The sequence below is a fragment of the Oncorhynchus keta genome, chromosome 29, assembly GCF_023373465.1.
Source record: "Oncorhynchus keta strain PuntledgeMale-10-30-2019 chromosome 29, Oket_V2, whole genome shotgun sequence".
Lineage (NCBI taxonomy): Eukaryota > Metazoa > Chordata > Actinopteri > Salmoniformes > Salmonidae > Oncorhynchus > Oncorhynchus keta.
This window is the reverse complement of record NC_068449.1, coordinates 4,572,007-4,596,084: the sequence shown is the minus strand read 5'-3', so window position 1 is coordinate 4,596,084 and position 24,078 is coordinate 4,572,007. Positions and strand designations below refer to the sequence as shown.

Here is a 24,078-nt window from a genome sequence, read left to right as displayed (position 1 = left end):
CAGGATTTAGATCATGAACAGGATTAAATCATGAACAGGATTAAATCATGAACAGGATTAAATCATGAACAGGATTAAATCATGAACAGGATTAAATCATGAACAGGATTTAGATCATGAACAGGATTTAGATCATGAACAGGATTAGATCATGAACAGGATTAAATCATGAACAGGATTAAATCATGAACAGGATTAGATCATGAACAGCATCAGATAATTAAAGATGCACTACTCAGAATATATCGACAGCATCTTAGACTTGCGTTCAACGAGAATGACAGATATTTAACAGACAATTCTATGTGAATTTGTTTGGGTTTCCCAAAAGGTTACATATTGCTGCTTTATCAGGATAGATAATTAACAGGTTTAAATAACAAACATGATTAGATAATTAACACGATAACATAATTATCACGATTAGACTTACTTGTAATATAGTAGCATGTCTGATGGATAGTCTGTAAAACTCTGGTCAAGGTTGTCTTTCAGTAAATTGTACATGCAGGTCAACTGTGGAAAAAAAGATATAAGTGGTAATCCTGTGTGAGATGTATTAGCTATCATCATAACTCTGACATCTTCATGTCTCACAGACCTGTGTTTCTTTCAGCGCCACTTTCTCCCTAAGGATCCTCGGTCTGCAGGCATGAACCAGTCTGTGCACCGTTTTGATTGTCATGGACTGTGCTGATGTACATGTGAACCCTTGCAACACGGATGGAGAGAGCCTGTTTGTAAGAGGAGAGAATGTTAAGAGGAGAGAGACTGTAGAGGAGAAGAGACTGTAGAGGAGAGAGACTAAGAGGAGAAGAGACTAAGAGGAGAAGAGACTAAGAGGAGAGAGACTAAGAGGAGAAGAGACTCTAGAGGAGAGAGACTAAGAGGAGAAGAGACTAAGAGGTAAAGAGACTTTAAGAGGAGAGAGACTAAGAGGAGAAGAGACTAAGAGGAAAAGAGACTTTAAGAGGAGAGAGACTAAGAGGAGAAGAGACTAAGAGGAGAAGAGACTAAGAGGAAAAGAGACTTTAAGAGGAGAGAGACTAAGAGGAGAGAGACTAAGAGGAGGAGAGACTGTAGAGGAGAAGAGACTAAGAGGAGAAGAGACTAAGAGGAGAAGAGACTAAGAGGAGAGAGACTAAGAGGAGAAGAGACTGTAGAGGAGAGAGACTAAGAGGAGAAGAGACTAAGAGGAGAAGAGACTGTAGAGGAGAGAGACTAAGAGGAAAAGAGACTTTAAGAGGAGAGAGACTAAGAGGAGAAGAGACTAAGAGGAAAAGAGACTTTAAGAGGAGAGAGACTAAGAGGAGAAGAGACTAAGAGGTAAAGTGACTAAGAGGAAAAGAGACTGTAAGAGGAGAGAGACTGAGAGGAGAAGAGACTGTAGAGGAGAGAGACTGAGAAGAGAAGAGATTGTAGAGGAGAGACTAAGAGGAGAGACTAAGAGGAGAGAGACTAAGAGCAAAAGAGACTGTAAGAGGAGAGACTAAGAGGAAAAGAGACTGTAAGAGGAGAAAGACTAAGAGGAGAGAGACTGTAGAGGAGAGAGACTGTAGAGGAGAGAGACTAAGAGGAGAGACTAAGAGGAGAGAGACTAAGAAGAGAGACTAAGAAGAGAGAGACTAAGAGGAAAAGAGACTGTAAGAGGAGAGACTAAGAGGAAAAGAGACTGTAAGAGGAGAGAGACTAAGACGCCAGATACTAAGGGGAGAAGAGACTAAGGGGAGAAGAGACTACGAGGAGAAGAGACTAAGAGGAGAGACTAAGAGGAAAAGAGACTGTAAGAGGAGAGAGACTAAGAGGAGAGAGACTACGAGGAGAAGAGACTAAGAGGAGAAGAGACTAAGAGGCCAGATACTAAGAGGAGAAGAGACTGTAGAGGAGAGAGACTAAGAGGAGAAGAGACTTTAAGAGAAGAGACTGTAGAGGAGAGAGACTAAGATGAAAAGACTGTAAGAGGAGAGAGACTAAGAGGAGAGAGACTAAGAGGAAAATAGACTGTAAGAGGAGAGAGACTAAGAGGAGAGAGACTACGAGGAGAAGAGACTAAGAGGAGAAGAGACTAAGAGGCCAGATACTAAGAGGAGAAGAGACTGTAGAGGAGAGAGACTAAGAGGAGAAGAGACTTTAAGAGAAGAGACTGTAGAGGAGAGAGACTAAGATGAAAAGACTGTAAGAGGAGAGAGACTAAGAGGAGAGAGACTAAGAGGAAAATAGACTGTAAGAGGAGAGAGACTAAGAGGAGAAGAGACTGAGAGGAAAAGAGACTTTAAGAGGAGAGAGACTAAGAGGAAAATAGACTGTAAGAGGAGAGACCTAAGAGGCCAGATACTAAGGGGAAAAGAGACTAAGAGGACAGAGACTAAGGGGCAAGACACTAAGAAGAGAGAGAGAGATAACATGACAGGAAGTAGAAGGACAGAAAGACACAATAGGAAAGTTGATCTGGGTTTGTTTATATGTCATGTTACGCATTCTTAACTTACTCCTCCGAGTCGATGCTTGCGTTGCTCGCTACGTCCCCGAAGAATATAACAGCCTACAACACAAAGACAAGGAAAGAGTCTTGATAAGGACAGTTATATCTATACACGCCAAATGCATAAATTGTTCACGTGAAACCTGCTAGGAATGAATAAACCCAGTGTGCAGAAAGACTATGAAAATATGTTGTTTCCTATGTCTTTTTTCACCGTCTTTTCATGTCTTGTGCTCATCGGGAAGGCCTGTTCATAAATGATGACAAGACACTGACCTGCTCTTGTCTTGTGCTCATCGGGAAGGCCCGTTCATAAATGATGACAAGACACTGACCTGCTCTTGTCTTGTGCTCATCGGGAAGGCCTGTTCATAAATGATGACAAGACACTGACCTGCTCTTGTCTTGTGCTCATCGGGAAGGCCTGTTCATAAATGATGACAAGACACTGACCTGCTCTTGTCTTGTGCTCATCGGGAAGGCCTGTTCATAAATGATGACAAGACACTGACCTGCTCTTGTCTTGTGCTCATCGGGAAGGCCTGTTCATAAATGATGACAAGACACTGACCTGCTCTTGTCTTGTGCTCATCGGGAAGGCTTGTTCATAAATGATGACAAGACACTGACCTGCTCTTGTCTTGTGCTCATCGGGAAGGCCTGTTCATAAATGATGACAAGACACTGACCTGCTCTTGTCTTGTGCTCATCGGGAAGGCCTGTTCATAAATGATGACAAGACACTGACCTGCTCTTGTCTTGTGCTCATCGGGAAGGCCTGTTCATAAATGATGACAAGACACTGACCTGCTCTTGTCTTGTGCTCATCGGGAAGGCCCGTTCATAAATGATGACAAGACACTGACCTGCTCTTGTCTTGTGCTCATCGGGAAGGCCCGTTCATAAATGATGACAAGACACTGACCTGCTCTTGTCTTGTGCTCATCGGGAAGGCCTGTTCATAAATGATGACAAGACACTGACCTGCTCTTGTCTTGTGCTCATCGGGAAGGCTTGTTCATAAATGATGACAAGACACTGACCTGCTCTTGTCTTGTGCTCATCGGGAAGGCTTGGAAATGATGACAAGACACTTGCTCTTGTCTTGTGCTCATCGGGAAAATGATGACAAGACACTGACCTGCTCTTGTCTTGTGCTCATCGGGAAGGCCTGTTCATAAATGATGACAAGACACTGACCTGCTCTTGTCTTGTGCTCATCGGGAAGGCCTGTTCATAAATGATGACAAGACACTGACCTGCTCTTGTCTTGTGCTCATCGGGAAGGCCTGTTCATAAATGATGACATGACACTGACCTGCTCTTGTCTTGTGCTCATCGGGAAGGCCTGTTCATAAATGATGACAAGACACTGACCTGCTCTTGTCTTGTGCTCATCGGGAAGGCCTGTTCATAAATGATGACAAGACACTGACCTGCTCTTGTCTTGTGCTCATCGGGAAGGCCTGTTCATAAATGATGACAAGACACTGACCTGCTCTTGTCTTGTGCTCATCGGGAAGGCTTGTTCATAAATGATGACAAGACACTACTAACCTGTTCTTGCTTCCATGCCTTTCTGTTAATGGCCTGTACGTCCACAGGTTCCTGAGAGAAGGTCAGGAGAGCCCTGGGGATCAGTGTGGCCATGGCATCAGGTACGTTCACAACCAACGCGTTGGGGCTTTGGTTGATGGCGATTATCTAATAAGGAATGACAATGGAAAGACAACCATTTTTTTTTAGAACAAATAACATGTTGTATAATTTAGGGCAGATATAGTATTCTGACAATGTGCATACTTCTTCATATTTCAGTGTGACCTACAAAACTGTACAAAAATAAATAAAAATAAATAATAATATCTGTAGCCAATACAACATTGTCAGATACACCTGATACCTTATTGACGTAGGTTTCCTGTACAATCTGTGGGGCAGCCAGCATGTTGGTGATAAACACAGAGCTCTGGGATGCTGTCAACAGCTCAGTGGCTGGGATGCTCGCTATCGCCGCTGACGGAACGCCCGCAACGAGTGTGCCCAACGACATCAACGAGGAGGCAGTGTCGATCTGTCAATCAAATAGTTCATTAAAAAATATATATAAGTTATCTTACCAAACAAACGTTGATCCCAACTATACAGCAGAAAAATGAATTTTAAAATAGCAGGCTGTTACGAAAATAAAGGAAAGTACTCAAAAGGATTATAGAAGCAACTATGATTCTCTGACTCTAGAGAAGATGGCGCCCTCACCGGGAAGCTTCCGGTAATGATGCTCTGGACGACTGCACTAGCCTGGCCCAGGTTCCAGCCGCTCACGGAGCCGAGTGTGGCCAGGGACGACACGAGTGCCGAGGAAGAGATGGAGGATATCTGGGTGGTCGTCAGGCCACTGCTGCTGTTCCCAATGGCTGCTAGGGTGCTCTCCGTGATAGTGTGGAAATTAGCCACCAGTGCAGCAGATACCTGCCAGGGAAAAAAAAGGAGTTTAGTCTTTAAACAAAACAGAATGCAAACACAAAGATAACGATTTGGTTAAACCATAATTACCCATGTCATCCTCATTTGAATCAACATCCACTGTGACCTGGTTGTCACACTGAGTCTACCACTAAATAGGGTTGATGAATTTATGATTACGACAGGTTATCCTGTTTTGTAATTTTAGCATTAATATGTGTCACACATCAGTTTGCAAACAATGTAAAAAAATAAATAAATCATTGAGTTATTAAATCCGCGTACAAACAGTCTCTTTTTTGCATTCTGGAGTATAAGGCAGCTCCAAAATAATGGTGTATCAGCCTAGTTCAGTGCCAGGTAGCCTAGTTCAGTGGTATGTAGCCCAGTTCAGTGGTAGGTAGCTTAGTTCAATGGTAGGTAGCCTAGTTCAGTGGTAGCTAGCCTAGTTCAGTGGTAGGTAGCTTAGTTCAATGGTAGGTAGCCTAGTTCAGTGGTATGTAGCCTAGTTCAGTGGTAGGTAGCCTAGTTCAGTGGTAGGTAGCCTAGTTCAGTGGTAGGTAGCCTAGTTCAGTGGTATGTAGCCTAGTTCAGTGGCAGGTAGCCTAGTTCAGTGGTAGGTAGCCTAGTTCAGTGGTAGGTAGCCTAGTTCAGTGGTAGGTAGCTTAGTTCAGTGGTAGGTAGCCTAGTTCAGTGGTAGGTAGCCTAGTTCAGTGGTATGTAGCCTAGTTCAGTGGTATGTAGCCTAGTTCAGTGGTAGGTAGCCTAGTTCAGTGGTAGGTCGCCTAGTTCAGTGGTAGGTCGCCTAGTTCAGTGGTAGGTAGCCTAGTTCAGTGCCAGGTAGCCTAGTTCAGTGGTAGCTAGCCTAGTTCAGTGGTAGGTAGCCTAGTTCAGTGGTAGGTAGCCTAGTTCAGTGGTAGGTAGCCTAGTTCAGTGGTAGGTAGCCTAGTTCAGTGGTAGGTAGCCTAGTTCAGTGGTAGGTAGCCTAGTTCAGTGGTATGTAGCCTAGTTCAGTGGTAGGTCGCCTAGTTCAGTGGTAGGTAGCCTAGTTCAGTGGTAGGTAGCCTAGTTCAGTGGTAGGTAGCCTAGTTCAGTGGTAGGTAGCCTAGTTCAGTGGTAGGTAGCCTAGTTCAGTGGTAGGTAGCCTAGTTCAGTGGTAGGTAGCCTAGTTCAGTGGTAGGTAGCCTAGTTCAGTGGTATGTAGCCTAGTTCAGTGGTAGGTAGCCTAGTTCAGTGGTAGGTAGCCTAGTTCAGTGGTAGGTAGCCTAGTTCAGTGGTAGGTAGCCTAGTTCAGTGGTAGGTAGCCTAGTTCAGTGGTAGGTAGCCTAGTTCAGTGGTAGGTAGCCTAGTTCAGTGGTAGGTAGCCTAGTTCAGTGGTAGGTAGCCTAGTTCAGTGGTATGTAGCCTAGTTCAGTGGTAGGTAGCCTAGTTCAGTGGTAGGTAGCCTAGTTCAATGGTAGCTAGCCTAGTGCAGTGGTATGTAGCCTAGTTCAGTGGTAGGTAGCTTAGTTCAGTGGTAGGTAGCCCAGTTCAGTGTTAGGTAGCCTAGTTCCGTGGTTTGGCCAGGAACCGAAAGGTTGCTAGATCGAAACCCCGAGTTGACAAAGTAAACATCTGTCACTAATCTACTGTTCCCCTGTAGGCTGTCATTGTAAATAATATTTTTTTATTAACTGATTTGCTTATTTAAATAAATATTAAAAGTGCCAATCCAAGAAGGCTCAAGGTCATTGGCCACAGATAGAATGACAACAAATCCCGTATTGCTTTGATTTACATTTTAATTTCAAAGTCTTAGCTAGCAGTCATTGTCGTAAATCAAGTCGACAATCTACTAGCAAATCCTTTTCAAGCCTTATCATATTAAGATAAATAATGAAGATAAATGATAGATATCGGTGCTCATCGGGCCATTGCACATAAAGATTACACAACAAGTTGGAAATCGCTAATTCAACAATGAGTCGTTTGGAAGGAATTAGTGGCTAACTGCAAGCAGTGTAAAGAAATCAGTAACAGTAACCTGCTATTCAACCGAGTGGTTGTGTGTTTTTGCAGAGTTCCCACCATAAATCCAGAGAATGCCAGACTTTGATGACAAAACTACTGCGCCACCCACATGTTTAAGTGAGCACATCACAAGTCAAGGTGAGTCCAAAAATGTATTGTATGCTGCTGCATAAATGATGTAATATGCCAAGGAGACACGTATACTGTAGCTGATGAAGTTATACTAAGTGTATGTTGTGTAGTAAGCTGTGAGTAGCCCATGTGCCTCACCCTAATAATTGGGTCTATTTACACCAACGCGGTATTGTAAGCACTTGGTTCGTGGCCGGTGTGGGCTTGTTTGCCTATAACCTGTTTTAGAGAAATGTAATCATTGAATATTGTAAAAGCTTTCATTGTTTGTTTCTTTGTAAGGAACGGCCCATGTTCTGAATCCTGTCGCTGTACATTTCAAAATGGTTGAACAAACAGTTGTGAAGACAACGTGGCGGCAGGTAGCTTAGTGGTTAACGTGTCGGGCCAGTAATCGAAAGGTTGCTGGTTCGAATCCCTGAGCGGATAACGTTTTGCCCCTGAGCAAGGCAGCACTTAACCCATTTTTCCCCGGGCGCCGAAGACGTGGATGTCGATTAAGGCAGCACTCCGCACCTCTTATTCTGAGTTCAGTTGAGTGCATTCAGTTGTACAACTGACTAGGTATCCTCCTTTCGTTTACATCCCGTCATCTCTCGCTCATTAAGGTCTTAATCGAAATTATGGATTTCCTCTTATCCGCTTGTCGTCCCCTTATGCCATAGTTTGTACATCTCAATTGTCAGTAGAAACCACATTTGTTTAAGCAAGTCAGCCATATCAGCTATGTTTTTTAAAAGGCAGTAAATGAGGCTGAATGAACTGTAGCAGTGGTAAGGTGACTGCTATCGGGACTCTAACCAGTTTGTGGGCACCGTTTGTCAACGTTATAGTGCAATTAATGTATTGTTTAGTGTTGTGTAGTGGCTTTTCTGGCATGCATCCCACATTTGCTTTGTTCGCCCCACCAAGATTTACATGCTAAAATTGTCACTTGACATAAGCATATCATGTGAAACTTAGAACTATGTCTGTTCTCCTTGTTCTATTTCTGATCATGAACCTGAGGGTCCTCCATTTGATTTCTAATCAGGAACCTGAGGGTCCTCCATTTTATTTCTAATCATGAACCTGAGGGTCCTCCATTTTATTTCTAATCATGAACCTGAGGGTCCTCCATTTTATTTCTAATCATGAACCTGAGGGTCCTCCATTTTATTTCTAATCATGAACCTGAGGGTCCTCCATTTTATTTCTAATCATGAACCTGAGGGTCCTCCATTTTATTTCTAATCATGAACCTGAGGGTCCTCCATTTTATTTCTAATCATGAACCTGAGGGTCCTCCATTTTATTTCTAATCATCAACCTGAGGGTCCTCCATTTTATTTCTAATCATGAACCTGAGGGTCCTCCATTTGATTTCTAATCATGAACCTGAGGGTCCTCCATTTTATTTCTAATCATGAACCTGAGGGTCCTCCATTTTATTTCTAATCATGAACCTGAGGGTCCTCCATTTTATTTCTAATCATGAACCTGAGGGTCCTCCATTTGATTTCTAATCAGGAACCTGAGGGTCCTCCATTTTATTTCTAATCAGGAACCTGAGGGTCCTCCATTTGATTTCTAATCATGAACCTGAGGGTCCTCCATTTTATTTCTAATCATGAACCTGAGGGTCCTCCATTTGATTTCTAATCATGAACCTGAGGGTCCTCCATTTTATTTCTAATCATGAACCTGAGGGTCCTCCATTTTATTTCTAATCATGAACCTGAGGGTCCTCCATTTTATTTCTAATCATGAACCTGAGGGTCCTCCATTTTATTTCTAATCATGAACCTGAGGGTCCTCCATTTTATTTCTAATCATGAACCTGAGGGTCCTCCATTTTATTTCTAATCAGGAACCTGAGGGTCCTCCATTTTATTTCTAATCATGAACCTGAGGGTCCTCCATTTTATTTCTAATCATCAACCTGAGGGTCCTCCATTTTATTTCTAATCATGAACCTGAGGGTCCTCCATTTTATTTCGAATTGTGTACCTGAGGGTCCTCCATTTAATTTCTAATCATGTACCTGAGGGTCTTTAGTTCCATTGCAGAACAGCTGCAGACGGTCCAGGATTTCCATACTGGCTGTCTGGCCCAGGGAGTTATAGGCCGTACTTGGGACCTCACACAGGAAGAAGCCAGGCAGTCTGACGGAAAACAAGATATCCAGACAGACCATTGTTACAGTGTCATTTCAGTTGGGTTCTAACCATTATCGTCATAATGCTATTATTAGAGAAATGCTGCTACAATAGCTTCTGTTATTGCTGCCACAACAGTACATATATTATACTACAATCCCTACTTACTTATACAGTTCTACTAACATCCTTACTATGACCATCGTAGTACTACTACTACTACCACTACTACTACTACTATACTACTCTAACTCACCACCACTACTGAGGGTCCTACCACTACTACTACTACGATTACTACTAATCTACCAACCTAGGGTCACTACCCACTTACTATTTCTAACACTACCACACTACTAGACTACTACTACCACTTTACTACTACTTTACTAACCACCACCACTACTACTACTACTACCACCACTTACCACTACTACTACTACTACCACTACCACCACTACTACCACTACTACTACCACTACTACTACTACTACCACTACTACTACTACCACTATTACTACCACTACTACTACTACCACTACCACTACCACCATTACTACCACTACTACCACTACCACCATTACTACCACTACTACTACTACTACCACCACTACTACTACTACTACTACTACCACTACCACCATTACTACCACTACTACCACTACCACCATTACTACCACTACTACCACTACCACTACTACCACTACTCCTACTACCACTACCACCACTACTACTACTACCACTACTACTACAACAGCCACTATAAATGGATACTCACTGCAGAGGGTTGAACGTGGGGTTCAGTGTGTATAGCTGTGTGATGTAGTAGGAAGTGACGTTAGCAGGTATAGCCGTGTTGTTGAAGAGCTTGATATTGGCCTGGTTCTCCAAGAATACATTGATCTTCAAACACAAAATAACATTGTTATTCAGGAAATGTCTTACCACAGGATGGTTATCTTGTTTCGTTAAAATGTGTATTGTTGTATTTCCCCTTAGATTAAATCTAGCCTAGGGCTGGGCGATATGATGATTTATATCGTGTGACGATAGAAAAATGTCTAACGTTTCATATAACGCTCTATCGAAATTTGCAACACAAACTAACACGGAGGAGAGTGAATGTGACACAGAGCACGGGAGACAGAGCTCGTACTTAAAAGAGGGGCTACTTTGGCGGACCATAAAACCGTCCTCTGCAAAATATGCTGCAGGCCGGTCCAGACAACAGGCTCAAACACCACTAACCTCCTTTGCCACCTACGCAAGAATCATGTGAAACAGGCCGGGCCAGACAACAGGCTCAAACAACACTAACCTCCTTTGCCACCTACGTAAGAATCATGTGAAACAGGCCGGGCCAGACAACAGGCTCAAACACCACTAACCTATTTACGCAAGAATCATGAAACAGACCAGACAACAGGCTCAAACACCACTAACCTCCTTTTACGCAAGAATTTCTGAAACAGGCCGGGCCAGACAACAGGCTCAAACACCACTTTATTTACCACCTACGCAAGAATCATGTGAAACACCGGGCCAGACAACAGGTCAAACACCACTAACCTTTTATTTCAAGAATCATGAAACACCTGACAACAGATTCAAACACCACTAACCATTTTACCACCTACGCAAGAATCATGTGAAACAGACCCAGACAACAGGCTCAAACACCACTAATTTTACCATTTCGTAAGAATCATGAAACAGGCCGGGCCAGACAACAGGCTCAAACACCACTAATTTACCACCCACGCAAGAATCATGTGAAACAGGCCGGGCCAGACAACAGGCTCAAACACCACTAACCTCCTTTACCACCTACGCAAGAATCATGTGAAACAGGCCGGGCCAGACAACAGGCTCAAACACCACTAACCTTTACCACCTACGTAAGAATCATGAAACAGGCCGGGCCAGACAACAGATTCAAACACCACTAACCTTTTACCACCTACATGAACAGGCCAGACAACAGGCTCAAACAACACTTTATTTACCACCTACGCAAGAATCATGTGAAACAGGCCGGGCCAGACAACAGGCTCAAACAACACTAACCTTTTACCATTTCTAATGTACCAGACAACAGGCTCAAACACCACTAACCTCCTTTACCACCTACGTAAGAATCATGCTGAAACAGGCCGGGCCAGACAACAGGCTCAAACACCACTAACCTCCTTTACCACCTACGCAAGAATCATGTGAAACAGGACGGGCCAGACAACAGGCTCAAACACCACTAACCTCCTTTACCACCTACGCAAGAATCAGAAACAGGCCGGGCCAGACAACAGGCTCAAACACCACTAACCTCCTTTACCACCTACGCAAGAATCAAAACAGATATCCAGACAGACCATTGTTACAGTGAATCATTGAAACAGGACGGGCCAGACAACAGGCTCAAACACCACTAACCTCCTTTACCACCTAAGAATCATGAAACAGGACGGGCCAGACAACAGGCTCAAACACCACTAACCTCCTTCTACGCAAGAATCATGTGAAACAGGCCGGGCCAGACAACAGGCTCAAACACCACTAACCTCCTATTACCACCTACGCAAGAATCATGTGAAACAGGCCGGTCCAGACAACAGGCTCAAACAACACTAACCTCCTTTACTACCTACGCAAGAATCATGTGAAACAGGCCGGTCCAGACAACAGGCTCAAACAACACTAACCTCCTTTACCACCTACGCAAGAATCTGTGAAACAGGCCGGGCCAGACAACAGGCTCAAACAACACTAACCTCCTTTACCACCTACGCAAGAATCATGTGAAACAGGCCGGGCCAGACAACAGGCTCAAACACCACTAACCTCCTTTACCACCTACTGCAAGAATCTGAAACAGGCCGGGCCAGACAACAGGCTCAAACACCACTAACCTCCTTTACCACCTACGTAAGAATCATGTGAAACAGGCCGGGCCAGACAACAGGCTCAAACAACACTAACCTCCTTTACCACCTATGCAAGAATCATGTGAAACAGGCCGGGCCAGACAACAGGCTCAAACACCACTAACCTCCTTTACCACCTACGCAAGAATCATGTGAAACAGGCCGGGCCAGACAACAGGCTCAAACACCACTAACCTCCTTTACCACCTACGCAAGAATCATGTGAAACAGGCCGGGCCAGACAACAGGCTCAAACACCACTAACCTCCTTTACCACCTATGCAAGAATCATGTGAAACAGGCCGGGCCAGACAACAGGCTCAAACACCACTAACCTCCTTTACCACCTACGCAAGAATCATGTGAAACAGGCCGGGCCAGACAACAGGCTCAAACACCACTAACCTCCTTTACCACCTACGCAAGAATCTGAAACACCGGGCCAGACAACAGGCTCAAACACCACTAACCTACTTTACCACCTACTAAGAATCATGTGAAACAGGCCGGGCCAGACAACAGATTCAAACACCACTAACCTCCTTTACCACTACACCAGACAACAGGCTCAAACAACACTAACCTCCTTTACCACCTACGCAAGAATTGAAACAGGCCGGGCCAGACAACAGGCTCAAACAACACTAACCTCCTTTACCACCTACACATTACCAGACAACAGGCTCAAACACCACTAACCTCCTTTACCACCTACACATGTGAAACAGGCCGGGCCAGACAACAGGCTCAAACACCACTAACCTCCTTTACCACCTACCAAGAATCTACCACAACAGGCTCAAACACCACTAACTTTACCACCTACGCAAGAATCTACAGACAACAGGCTCAAACACCACTAACCTCCTTTACCACCTACGCAAGAATCATGTGGGGACGGGCCAGACAACAGGCTCAAACACCACTGTTTACCACCTACGCAAGAATCATGTGAAACAGGACGGGCCAGACAACAGGCTCAAACACCACTAACCTCCTTTACCACCTACGCAAGAATCATGTGAAACAGGACGGGCCAGACAACAGGCTCAAACACCACTAACCTCCTTTACCACCTACGCAAGAATCATGTGAAACAGGCCGGGCCAGACAACAGGCTCAAACACACTAACCTCCTTACCACCAGCAAGAATCATGTGAAACAGGATGGTTATCTTGTTTCGTTAAAAGAATTGTTGTATTTCCCAGACAACAGGCTTACAACACTAACCTCTTTACCACCTAGAATCATGGAAACAGGCCGGGCCAGACAACATATGATGATTTATATCGTGTGACAGACAGCTCAAAAATAACCTCCTTTACCACCTATGCAAGAATCATTTGAAACAGGCCGGGCCAGACAACAGGCTCAAACACCACTAACCTCCTTTACCAACGCAGAATCTGAAACAGGCCGGGCCAGACAACAGATTCACACTAACCTCCTTTACCACCTATGCAAGAATCATGTGAAACAGGCCGGGCCAGACAACAGGCTCAAACACCACTAACCTCCTTTACCACCTATGCAAGAATCATGTGAAACACCGGGCCAGACAACAGGCTCAAACACAGAACCTCTTTTACCACCTACGTAAGAATCATGTGAAACAGGCCGGGCCAGACAACAGGCTCAAACACCACTAACCTCCTTTACCACCTACGCAAGAATCATGTGAAACAGGCCGGGCCAGACAACAGGCTCAAACACCACTAACCTCTTTACCACCTACGCAAGAATCATGTGAAACAGGCCGGGCCAGACAACAGGCTCAAACACCACTAACCTCCTTTACCACCTACGCAAGAATCATGTGAAACAGGCCGGGCCAGACAACAGGCTCAAACACCACTAACCTCCTTTACCACCTACGCAAGAATCATGTGAAACAGGCCGGGCCAGACAACAGGCTCAAACACCACTAACCTCCTTTACCACCTACGCAAGAATCATGTGAAACAGGCCGGGCCAGACAACAGGCTCAAACACCACTAACCTCCTTTACCACCTACGTAAGAATCATGTGAAACAGGCCGGGCCAGACAACAGGCTCAAACACCACTAACCTCCTTTACCACCTACGCAAGAATCATGTGAAACAGGCCGGGCCAGACAACAGGCTCAAACACCACTAACCTCCTTTACCACCTACGTAAGAATCATGTGAAACAGGCCGGGCCAGACAACAGGCTCAAACAACACTAACCTCTTTTACCACCTATGCAAGAATCATGTGAAACAGGCCGGGCCAGACAACAGGCTCAAACACCACTAACCTCCTTTACCACCTACGCAAGAATCATGTGAAACAGACCGGTCCTGACAACAGATTCAAACACCACTAACCTCCTTTACCACCTACGCAAGAATCATGTGAAACAGACCGGGCCAGACAACAGGCTCAAACACCACTAACCTCCTTTACCACCTACGCAAGAATCATGTGAAACAGGACGGGCCAGACAACAGGCTCAAACACCACTAACCTCCTTTACCACCTACGCAAGAATCATGTGAAACAGGCCGGAGAGTCTACGGATGAGACCCCCCAAAAATTTATATTTTAGGCCTATATTTATTTTGTTTGCAACTACAGCTGAAGTGTTTTAATTTTTTTGTTATTTAATATTATACATTAATATTTTATATTTTGTTACATGCGTAATTTAAAATTTGTACAAAAGGCTCTAAATAAAAGGAGAAATAATCAAATATGAGTAAGTACCTTTTATTTGATGAGTTTAATTCAAAATGTAATAAGAAATACGCCTTTACATCTGGTCATTCTATAAAAACTATTTATTCATTGAATTTACAGAAAATGCGCTATATCGTGATATGTATTGTTATCGGGATATGAAATGACCTACATAGGGATATGAGATTTTGACCAAATCGCCCAGCCCTAATTTAGCCCCTAAATCACATCAAATCAAATCCTCATGACAGCCAGCCTAAACCAGGGACATACCTGACTCGCGGTAACAAAGGTGTTGAGGTCCTCCAGAGAGAGGTAGGTCACAAAAACACCGATGTAGTTCACAAACCAGGCGGTAGAGTTCAGCTCGGGGTCGTTTGCGCTGTAGCACCTCGGTCCACCTAAGGTTACAGAGACAAACAGAAGAACAAGCCTACGTCAATGCACATGCTACATAATACCATCACATACTGTCATCATCCCCAATAAATGTTAGTCATTAACCTGAAATGGATAAAACACATTCTATGACTGAATAATCATCTCAGATGAGGAGGATTTTACAGGAGACAATCATATCCACACAGGAATGTTTAGTAGAGTTTTTATCCAGTGTCAAACTTTCCAGTGACACAAAGTCTTACCTGTGCCCAGGTAGGACTTAATGGTGATGTACACATCACTCTGTGCAAAGTCAGAGCTGTTGTAGCTGAAATCGCTTCCAAGGACTGAGACTCTGAAGCAAAACAAGGATGTGATCAGAACAAAGGCTATGCATGCTGTTAGTGTTTGACATATTATAGCATCCAACTCGCAAAGAAAGGATTCACGATACTTTCAGTCAATTCAAAATGGCATTAAACAAAGAAGCCCTTACAGTTTCTGGAATGCGAGACAGCTGGCGTTTTGCACTTTAGATGAGCTAACGAGGCTCCTGGTAAGGAACCTCAAGTAGTTCTTCAGTCTGAGGTCAAACCAGGCATTCACCTCTGACCTATTGCCGCTGTTCAGCGCTAAAGACCAGACGCAGGGGAGGGTCAGCTGCTTCACAGCATCAGGGACTTCCTCCTGAAGTGAGAAACAAGATGGGTTGGGGTGAAAATGCCCAATAGACACGTTTCTTTTCAATTCAAATTGGACTGACCACAACACAAAAGACAAAATGTGTCAAATCGTCAACAAAACCAAGTATGTTCAAAAATAAGAATACAATTCAGGAAGTAGAAGAGCCGCATACTGTTTCCAGGAAGACAGGCGTCTTGGCGTAGTTGTTGAAGACAGCACATATGTTGGAACCGTTGCCAACCACATCAGGTTGACTGAGGAACTGACTCAGCTCAGAGGAGGTTATGGAATTCAGGAGCTGCAACACCAGGAGAATGACGGATTACTGATCAATCGATCATTAAAAGCAAGGGGACAGCCACTTGAACTAGGCCCAAGTTGTTCTAATTGCAATGTTTGTATTATTGACGAAGAAGATGAAGAAGAGGTCCTCTGCCATTACCTCAGGTTGCCGTGTGTCTGGCATGAGCGTGAAAAGCATTGACAGGTCGGGGAATCCAAAGCCAAGGAACGTGCTTCTCAAAAACCAGTATAAGCTTCCGTTTACATAGCATCGCAGTGGCGTTGGCTCTGTCAGACAAGAAAAACGGCAGTGTAGATAAATGTATTTCATTAACATAGCATTTTAAACAAACACCTGAATTACTGTACTCTAGGTCCCTAGAACCAGGATCGAAGAACACAGTTTTAGACCCAAATGCGTACCTTTCAGGAGGAGTAAGGTATTGCTGTAGATTTCCCTCTGTGTGTCTTTAGTCAGTGTAGACCGCAGAGTGTCTAATAATGAGATTCTGAGTTTCCAGAAGAAAAACAACGAGAGATATGTGTAAATATCACACTAAAAAGGTTTTTAAATTTAAAAAAAGCTATTTTAAATGTTCTATTACATTTGTTAATTTAGATTATCTTGAACTGATGTAGCACATCACAACACATATAGACAGCTATAGCACAGAACACATATAGACAGCTATAGCACATCAGAACACATATAAACAGCTATTTGACTTAGTTATCTCTCCTTACGCTTCTTGGCTGCTGTTGCAGCCCCTATCCTTCATGATGCGGAAGAGTGGTGTCACTTGATTGGATGAGAGGTTCAGCAAGAGGGGGTTCAGCCGAACCCTGAGCCAAACGAGGAATTGTGTGTCGTTGATGGTGGTGGAGGACAGGTTCCCGCTGTCCAGCACCACCTGGAGGAAAGCTGATTTCACCTCTGCTGTGTAGTTCTTCATGTGTTTCTGGAAGAAGTTTCAAACACGTCAATAAGCCATTCAATATTCAGTATTTTCAATGTTATAACACAACTGAAAATACATACGCAAAAAAATAATGAGCTAAATGTCACCAATTTCAAAGGCAAAGGCTTGCTTTCGACAGTTTTCAAACATCGCATTTGACAGCAGCATGCTGAATTGTGGATATTACATATAACTAAAACGCAATAAACAACAGACATTACTTTTGTCAGTAATGTCTCTCAAAACTATTTTTAGTATTGTAGAACAACCTCAATTGTAATCAGAAACATCAATGTTGTGTACCTGAAAGGTTAGTAGACAGATGCTGTACGTACCTGAATGGCAGGTGAGAGTATGTCCAAGAACAATCCAAAGTTAGCCGGACTGATGGCTGCCATGATCTTGTTGACATCCTGTGCCCCTTCAAGTTGGGAGGGAATCGTCGCGAGCTGAGCTAGCTGGATGGGAGTGAGGAGATCTGCTGCTTTCACCTGGAGATCAAAAATAATTTAAACAAGTGTCTGACATTGCACATCAGGACCTCAAAGACAATGTTTAGGTTATTACCACAGCTAGTACTTAGCTCAATTAATGCAGAATTTAATATCCTATTTCAGTTCCTAAGTTGAAATGATCTGACCCCAGAGAAATGACTGCAAGAGGAAAATAGCTTCAGACTCTGTAAGACTGCAATACAAAAATATGTTTCACTGACATAATGCCTTGTGACTTACTCCATTGAAATCACTCTTCAGGGTCACAAAGTCCACATAGGAAGCATAGACCCGGAATTGTCCAAAGTTGCTTCCGAGCCAATCCCTGTCATCTCTCACAGTCTTCACACAGGAAAATCCTTGGGGGAGGGGCCAAAATAATTGAACACTAGTTCAGTTTCCAAACTTTATTATTTTAATCTGTTGACAATCGATCTATTCGTCATTTATAGCTTTAGTTATTCTTTCAATCCAATAGATGTGACGTTACTTTGTTATGTGGTGAAGCAACAAATCATGTCCCATAGAGACGTGCAAAATCTGGACCACGTTCTGTAGTCAAACGTTGTTTAACGTTGCAGATATAATGCCATGAATAGAGCATCCTAAATATTTAATCTATACATTTTTATTTTTCCTATTGCCATTATTTAGTTGTTATTTTTCTTCACATAAATGTTATATCCTTGAGATTTTTTTGTATTCTGAAAATATTTTTACCATAGGGGGCATTGAGTTTTCAATATTGGTCAGGGATATCAGCAGATCATCTGTAATACTTTTAGTTTCTATTCATGTTTACCAATACTGATACCTGTTACGTTTGGGTCCTGTGTAATTATTTTTTGCAAGCGGTTCAATTGCCAATGCAAACAGGAGGGGGAGAGGGGACTTCCCTGTCTTGCGCCTCTTTTCCTAAAGCAATTTCATCAGATAATGTATTATTATTTATTATTTTAGCTGGAAAGTTGAAAGCTTCCAAAAGTTTTGAATAGAAAAGCCTTTTTCGAGCATCAACAGCCATTATTAATCTGTCTAGATGTTCTTGCGTAATTGCATTAAACTGATAAACATGTTCTTCTATTGGTTTGATATGTATCAAGTCTTTCTGAAGGCACCGTAGGTACATTGTTGAAGGTTGTTGACGTCTCAACTTTCTAAGTTGCTTGTTTAGATCTGGTCCCAGATGTTGTTCCATTCCACAAATCTTTCCATACTGAAGTTGGGCCTCTTTTAATGACATCAGCTCTATGACATCAGCCTTTATTGTTCTACCTCTGTTCTGACCAAGGTCAAGAATGTAGCTACCATAATTGTGTAGCTAGCTAGCTGATAAACCCAGATTTTTTCTGATCTATTGTACACGATATATAGGTATGTTAACTCTAACACAGGTATGTCAACTTTTCCAAATAATATGAAATGTCATCACGTGTACAGTAGCAATCAGCTAGGCTTTAATACTGTGTAGCTTTTTTTTTTTTGTCCGATGTAAATTTGGAAAATGTGTTCAAAAATATAAGCTAGCCATTCTACCTAGCTTCTGTAAAAATTATAACTTTTAGACTACATTTGTATTTATTCGATAATGTTTTATGTAAAGTATGGAGTTATTTTGTGTATTTGTAAGTCAGTTAAATCTTAGCTCTCAAGTGGGGTATAATCCAGTTTACAGCAGGCCCTCCTTGGGTTTTCAGCTGATGGTACTGATCACAGATGACTAAGTCATGAACTACAATCCTAGCGCTCTGTTAAATTGCGACACTGTCTAAATGCAAATATGCCTCGATATGGTTTTGGAAACCTTTGGAGCTTAACTTTCATATAAGTGAGAGAGAATCTTTCAAATACAAAAGATACACTTACTGTATGCAGTTTAGCAAAGTTGCACCCAGCTGTTTTCACAAGCCAACTCAGCTACGACACATTCTTTCACCTTGAGCTCGCCTTTCCATCTCACCATTCTGTTCCACATTTCTTGTGTTTCTCAAAATACAGCTGGGTGCAACTTTCCTAAACTTCATTCAGTAAGTGTATCTTTAGTAACTGAAAAATAATCTCTTGCTTATATTGCATTTAGAGAGTTTGGGCAGCGTAGGAGTGTCGGTGAAATCGCCTCAGGCGGCAGACAGCTTTGTGAATAGACGATGTAATGTTTATTAACATTTACGGCCTATTTGAATGGGGGCTAGGTAAACTTGATACTGCCGCCATGTTTGATTCAAATAGACTTTTTGCAGCCAACATAGTAACATGATATTTTCAGTTAGAGGACTCATTATGTTACCTTCAATGGATTGGCCTGTCAAATAATCCTTGGTGAACACGAAGACTTGCTGGGACTGGATCAGCGACAACCTAGTGATCACATTATCACAGCCCTTGATGCTGTGTAAATAAAAAAACATGTTTTATTAAAAGACAACCTATTAAATGTACTAATGTGCAGTATGTAGAATAGATATTTAGAATACACAGCATCTGGCAATCACATGCCAAATCACAGCCTCAATAATCATTGCAAACACTGAGAGCTGAAACTCACATTGCACTATAGGAGTCACAGCTGATATTCCTTGGGATGACGGAAAAGGTCCCAGGATGAATGCTTGGGAGGAATAACGGGAGATAGACCTGGAACCAAAGCTTGAATCCCAGAGTATCTAGTGTCTGCAATTTGGGGGCGAGTGCCGTCAGTGTCAGGTTTAACAGGGTGTCTCGCAGTCCTGGCTCAATAGCTGTCAGGTTTCTCTGTAAAAAAATAAATACAAAAAAACATTCTGTAAGGAGGTGCTTGGTAGATTAGCAGCATCAGAGAAAATTAATTGCTAGGATAACAACAACAGTAGGTAAATGGAGTGGCTGGAGTCTTGCCGTAGCTATTTTGAGAAGTTCACAATCTATTGTATATACAGTGCCTTGCGAAAGTATTCGGCCCCCTTGAACTTTGCGACCTTTTGCCACATTTCAGGCTTCAAACATAAAGATATAAAACTGTATTTTTTTTGTGAAGAATCAACAACAAGTGGGACACAATCATGAAGTGGAACGACATTTATTGGATATTTCAAACTTTTTTAACAAATCAAAAACTGAAAAATTGGGCGTGCAAAATTATTCAGCCCCTTTACTTTCAGTGCAGCAAACTCTCTCCAGAAGTTCAATGAGGATCTCTGAATGATCCAATGTTGACCTAAATGACTAATGATGATAAATACAATCCACCTGTGTGTAATCAAGTCTCCGTATGAATGCACCTGCACTGTGATAGTCTCAGAGGTCCGTTAAAAGCGCAGAGAGCATCATGAAGAACAAGGAACACACCAGGCAAGGAGGAAGGAGGAATGGGAAAAAATGTCAGTCTCTCGATGTGCAAAACTGATAGAGACATACCCCAAGCGACTTACAGCTGTAATCGCAGCAAAAGGTGGCGCTACAAAGTATTAACTTAAGGGGGCTGAATAATTTTGCACGCCCAATTTTTCAGTTTTTGATTTGTTAAAAAAGTTTGAAATATCCAATAAATGTCGTTCCACTTCATGATTGTGTCCCACTTGTTGTTGATTCTTCACAAAAAAATACAGTTTTATATCTTTATGTTTGAAGCCTGAAATGTGGCAAAAGGTCGTAAAGTTCAAGGGGGCCGAATACTTTCGCAAGGCACTGTATGGCAATAGCTTAGGACCACTCCTGGTTTACCATGATGACAATGTTGTTTTGAAGTGTTCAAATAAACCAACCATCTCAATACCAAGAAGCAAAATGCAAACCTTTAAAGCAACCTCCACAAATGATTGGAAAAATTGACCAATCTCCGCCACACCTGAAGATCCCAGAACCCCTAGGAAAACCTCTTGCACAAGAGATTCATTTGCCAGGTTTGTGGGGTCCAGTATCAGCTCGGCTTTCTGGTTTGGTGAGAGGGAGTCTAGAACCGCCACCTGGGGAGAAGAAAACAACAGAATACAAATGCATGAGCCATATCTCCACATGAGCAGCGTCAAATTACAAGATTCCAATGTTGCACTCAAATGTTTTTGTAGAAAACAATTGTTTTACCCCTGAGATGTTGAAGACTTTGAGATCAGAATAGGTTGCGTATTCGGAGAATGGCCCCAGGTTGATTGCAAGCCAGTCAGCATCATTGTGGATTTTCTGCCTGCAAGCTAAAAGAAATGCATGGCCATTCTTGATTATTAAAATGTGGAAAAGCCTTCATGGATATCTTTTTTTCATGGAAGCAACATATCAGCAGATGCAACAGAAGAACCACGAGCATCACAACCTGCTTGATGAGCCCTACCTGGTCCATTGATGAGGTGAACAGATCTTCTCAGGTATTCCAGCAAGACTCTTGCGATTCCTTCTTTTCTACCCAAACTCATTTCAGGGAAAGATCTGTCCATTCCTCTTACACTGTAAATGGGAAAATATATACTCATGACGCTTGCTATAGATACCCACCCCACATTTGCAATAGATTTTAGTCATCGAATCCATGGCTAATTTTAGCAGGAAGTTGGCCCCTACTCACATGACTTGGTAGTTGGTGCAGTTGACGTTTGAGGTAGCAATGATGAGCATGACTTCATTAAAACTGGGGAGGATGGGAATCAGCTTTACTTCGAACCATGCAATCCAGTCCAGCGTTTCGAACTCTGGGAATTGAAGGCTGATGATGTTGAACGTCTGATTCATCATCACATCTCTCACGGCTGGATGGATGTCAGGAGTCTGTTGAAACACATGACCAGAGTTCCTCAACACTGCACAACTCATCACGGCATTCCATCGAGCTTTGCCGGTAATAAACGAAGGTAGAAGATTGGTAGGTTGCTCGTTTCTCATTTGTTGTCCTTCACTATCCACAAAGGGAGACACAGGAAGACATGGGGATTGCTATTTGTCAAGATGAAATCATGCAGTTTGTTTATCTCAAAAGTGCATTACCTCTTCCTTTGCGGTCAGTTGCGTCAGAAACTCGTCAACATTTTTGAAAGCGTCTCCTTCCTCCAGCCGCGTGAACACAAGTTTAATGTCATCTGTGTCATTCAATGCCCCAGAGGTCAATGTCAATTGTGCCACTTGGGTTGGGGTAAGCAGCGACAGTGATTCCTTCTACAAATAGAAAAAGAAAAAGAAAGGTGGCACATGTCAGTGAGTGGCACGGTAATGTTATTGAGGGGATAACCATCCAGACAAACACCTAGGAAACTTACGCTGGAGAAGTGGGGATTAAGGACTTGTAACTCCTGCAGTTCTGCAAAAACAGAAAAGATGCCAAAGTTCCTCTGGAGCCAGTCCATGCTTCCACTGGTGTTTGAGACACAGCCGGGATCTGAAACAAAAGCAGAGTTAAACAAATGGACTTTAAGTTCCCTAAGCAGATGACTTCAATGGATTGGCCCAGAGAAGTGTGTATGTTTTTGTGCTTTCCAGAACCATTTATTACCTGATGAGTCATTTCTTGAAAGGAATGGATAGATGTAATGAGTGAAGATCACTCGTTGCTCTCTGTCCATGGAGGCTGATTGGTTGCTTAGAGCCTCAATGCTGAAAGAGAACAGAGCCCATGTTACCTATGTTATCTTGACTTCTTATTCAATTGTAGGCATATCACCAGTTGTATTGACGATGGCATTGGGTATCATGGCTTTACATACACAATTTGGTAGGTCTGACAACTGAAGTTCTTTGAGCTGAGACAGGAGAGGAAATTCCTAGATGGAGATGCCAAGAATGGACGGAGCATCTTCTGGAACAACTTGTCAACGAAACTGGCGTTGTTCAGCTGTGCATTCGTGAAGTTGTTGAGTTTGACATCTCCAATGGCATCAAGGACATTTGGCATAGCTGGACTGCTGGTGTTGGGGTTCTGGAAAGGTATAAACAGATGTTTATTGACAAAATCCACACATATTTCCAACATTTTGTTGTAATTCTGGGATTCAACATACCATGCTGAAGTAATCCAGAAGAGCCTGGTCCAGAATAGCAGCATTGTTTTGGAAGAACAGCTTCCACATTTCTGTTGAGTAAGTCTTTTTGCTGGACAATTGGCATTTCAGGATCGTCACCAAGTTGTCCGCTGACAGAAGGGTTGTCTTAAAGAAAAGAATGCAGGGACGTGAACCAAATTAGACAACTGTGACATCAACATGAGTAACATCAATAAAGAAGATGAGGACAAGAGAACTGTATCTGTTGCTACTGACAACATATAGTGGTGAATTGAAAATGCTTACTGAGGAACAGGCATATTCAGAGATGTTGAAATTGCAAAGGGATTCATTGGAATTCCCAATCGACATTTGTTGCTTCAGTTGTGTGCTGTAGGAAACGGTAATGAAAAATACATTATTAGTTTACAAATGATACCTTGTGTGTCTCAATGTCTTACAACCTGCACTGTGCAAGACAGCACTGA

The 24,078-nt window shown here is 42.8% G+C and overlaps 1 protein-coding gene and 2 long non-coding RNA genes across 6 annotated transcripts in view; all 3 read right to left on the bottom strand.

Moving 5' to 3' along the window:
- Positions 1-24,078, bottom strand: part of LOC118373719 (uncharacterized) — an 83,855-nt gene that overhangs the window by 12,157 nt on the left and 47,620 nt on the right. Inside the window, exons 52-76 of the mRNA XM_052485793.1 lie at positions 22,871-22,989; positions 22,602-22,769; positions 22,186-22,385; positions 21,955-22,067; positions 21,711-21,817; positions 21,422-21,592; positions 20,197-20,402; positions 19,939-20,039; positions 17,892-18,010; positions 17,493-17,648; positions 16,943-17,157; positions 16,622-16,707; positions 16,359-16,486; positions 16,089-16,214; positions 15,729-15,919; positions 15,496-15,587; positions 15,125-15,252; positions 10,007-10,131; positions 9,114-9,234; positions 4,742-4,954; positions 4,386-4,556; positions 4,040-4,186; positions 2,490-2,542; positions 602-734; positions 434-516 (exon numbers count right to left, since the gene is read on the bottom strand). Coding sequence (XP_052341753.1) covers positions 434-516; positions 602-734; positions 2,490-2,542; positions 4,040-4,186; positions 4,386-4,556; positions 4,742-4,954; positions 9,114-9,234; positions 10,007-10,131; positions 15,125-15,252; positions 15,496-15,587; positions 15,729-15,919; positions 16,089-16,214; positions 16,359-16,486; positions 16,622-16,707; positions 16,943-17,157; positions 17,493-17,648; positions 17,892-18,010; positions 19,939-20,039; positions 20,197-20,402; positions 21,422-21,592; positions 21,711-21,817; positions 21,955-22,067; positions 22,186-22,385; positions 22,602-22,769; positions 22,871-22,989 — 3,472 coding nt within the window. The remainder of the gene's footprint in view (positions 1-433; positions 517-601; positions 735-2,489; positions 2,543-4,039; positions 4,187-4,385; positions 4,557-4,741; positions 4,955-9,113; positions 9,235-10,006; positions 10,132-15,124; positions 15,253-15,495; positions 15,588-15,728; positions 15,920-16,088; positions 16,215-16,358; positions 16,487-16,621; positions 16,708-16,942; positions 17,158-17,492; positions 17,649-17,891; positions 18,011-19,938; positions 20,040-20,196; positions 20,403-21,421; positions 21,593-21,710; positions 21,818-21,954; positions 22,068-22,185; positions 22,386-22,601; positions 22,770-22,870; positions 22,990-24,078) is intronic.
- On the bottom strand, positions 2,701-4,007 carry LOC127913548 (uncharacterized). 3 transcript variants are annotated; one of them, XR_008085950.1, is made up of 4 exons: positions 3,801-4,007; positions 3,624-3,741; positions 3,113-3,466; positions 2,701-3,053 (listed from the first exon to the last, which is right to left on the bottom strand). It is a non-coding gene; the product is annotated as an uncharacterized LOC127913548 (long non-coding RNA). The 3 variants fall into 3 exon arrangements; XR_008085949.1 differs by having other exon boundaries at positions 2,701-3,466; XR_008085951.1 differs by having other exon boundaries at positions 2,701-3,289.
- On the bottom strand, positions 11,398-14,763 carry LOC127913549 (uncharacterized). 2 transcript variants are annotated; one of them, XR_008085953.1, is made up of 3 exons: positions 14,582-14,763; positions 13,086-13,225; positions 11,398-11,496 (listed from the first exon to the last, which is right to left on the bottom strand). It is a non-coding gene; the product is annotated as an uncharacterized LOC127913549 (long non-coding RNA). The 2 variants fall into 2 exon arrangements; XR_008085952.1 differs by lacking the exon at positions 11,398-11,496 and adding an exon at positions 12,211-12,566.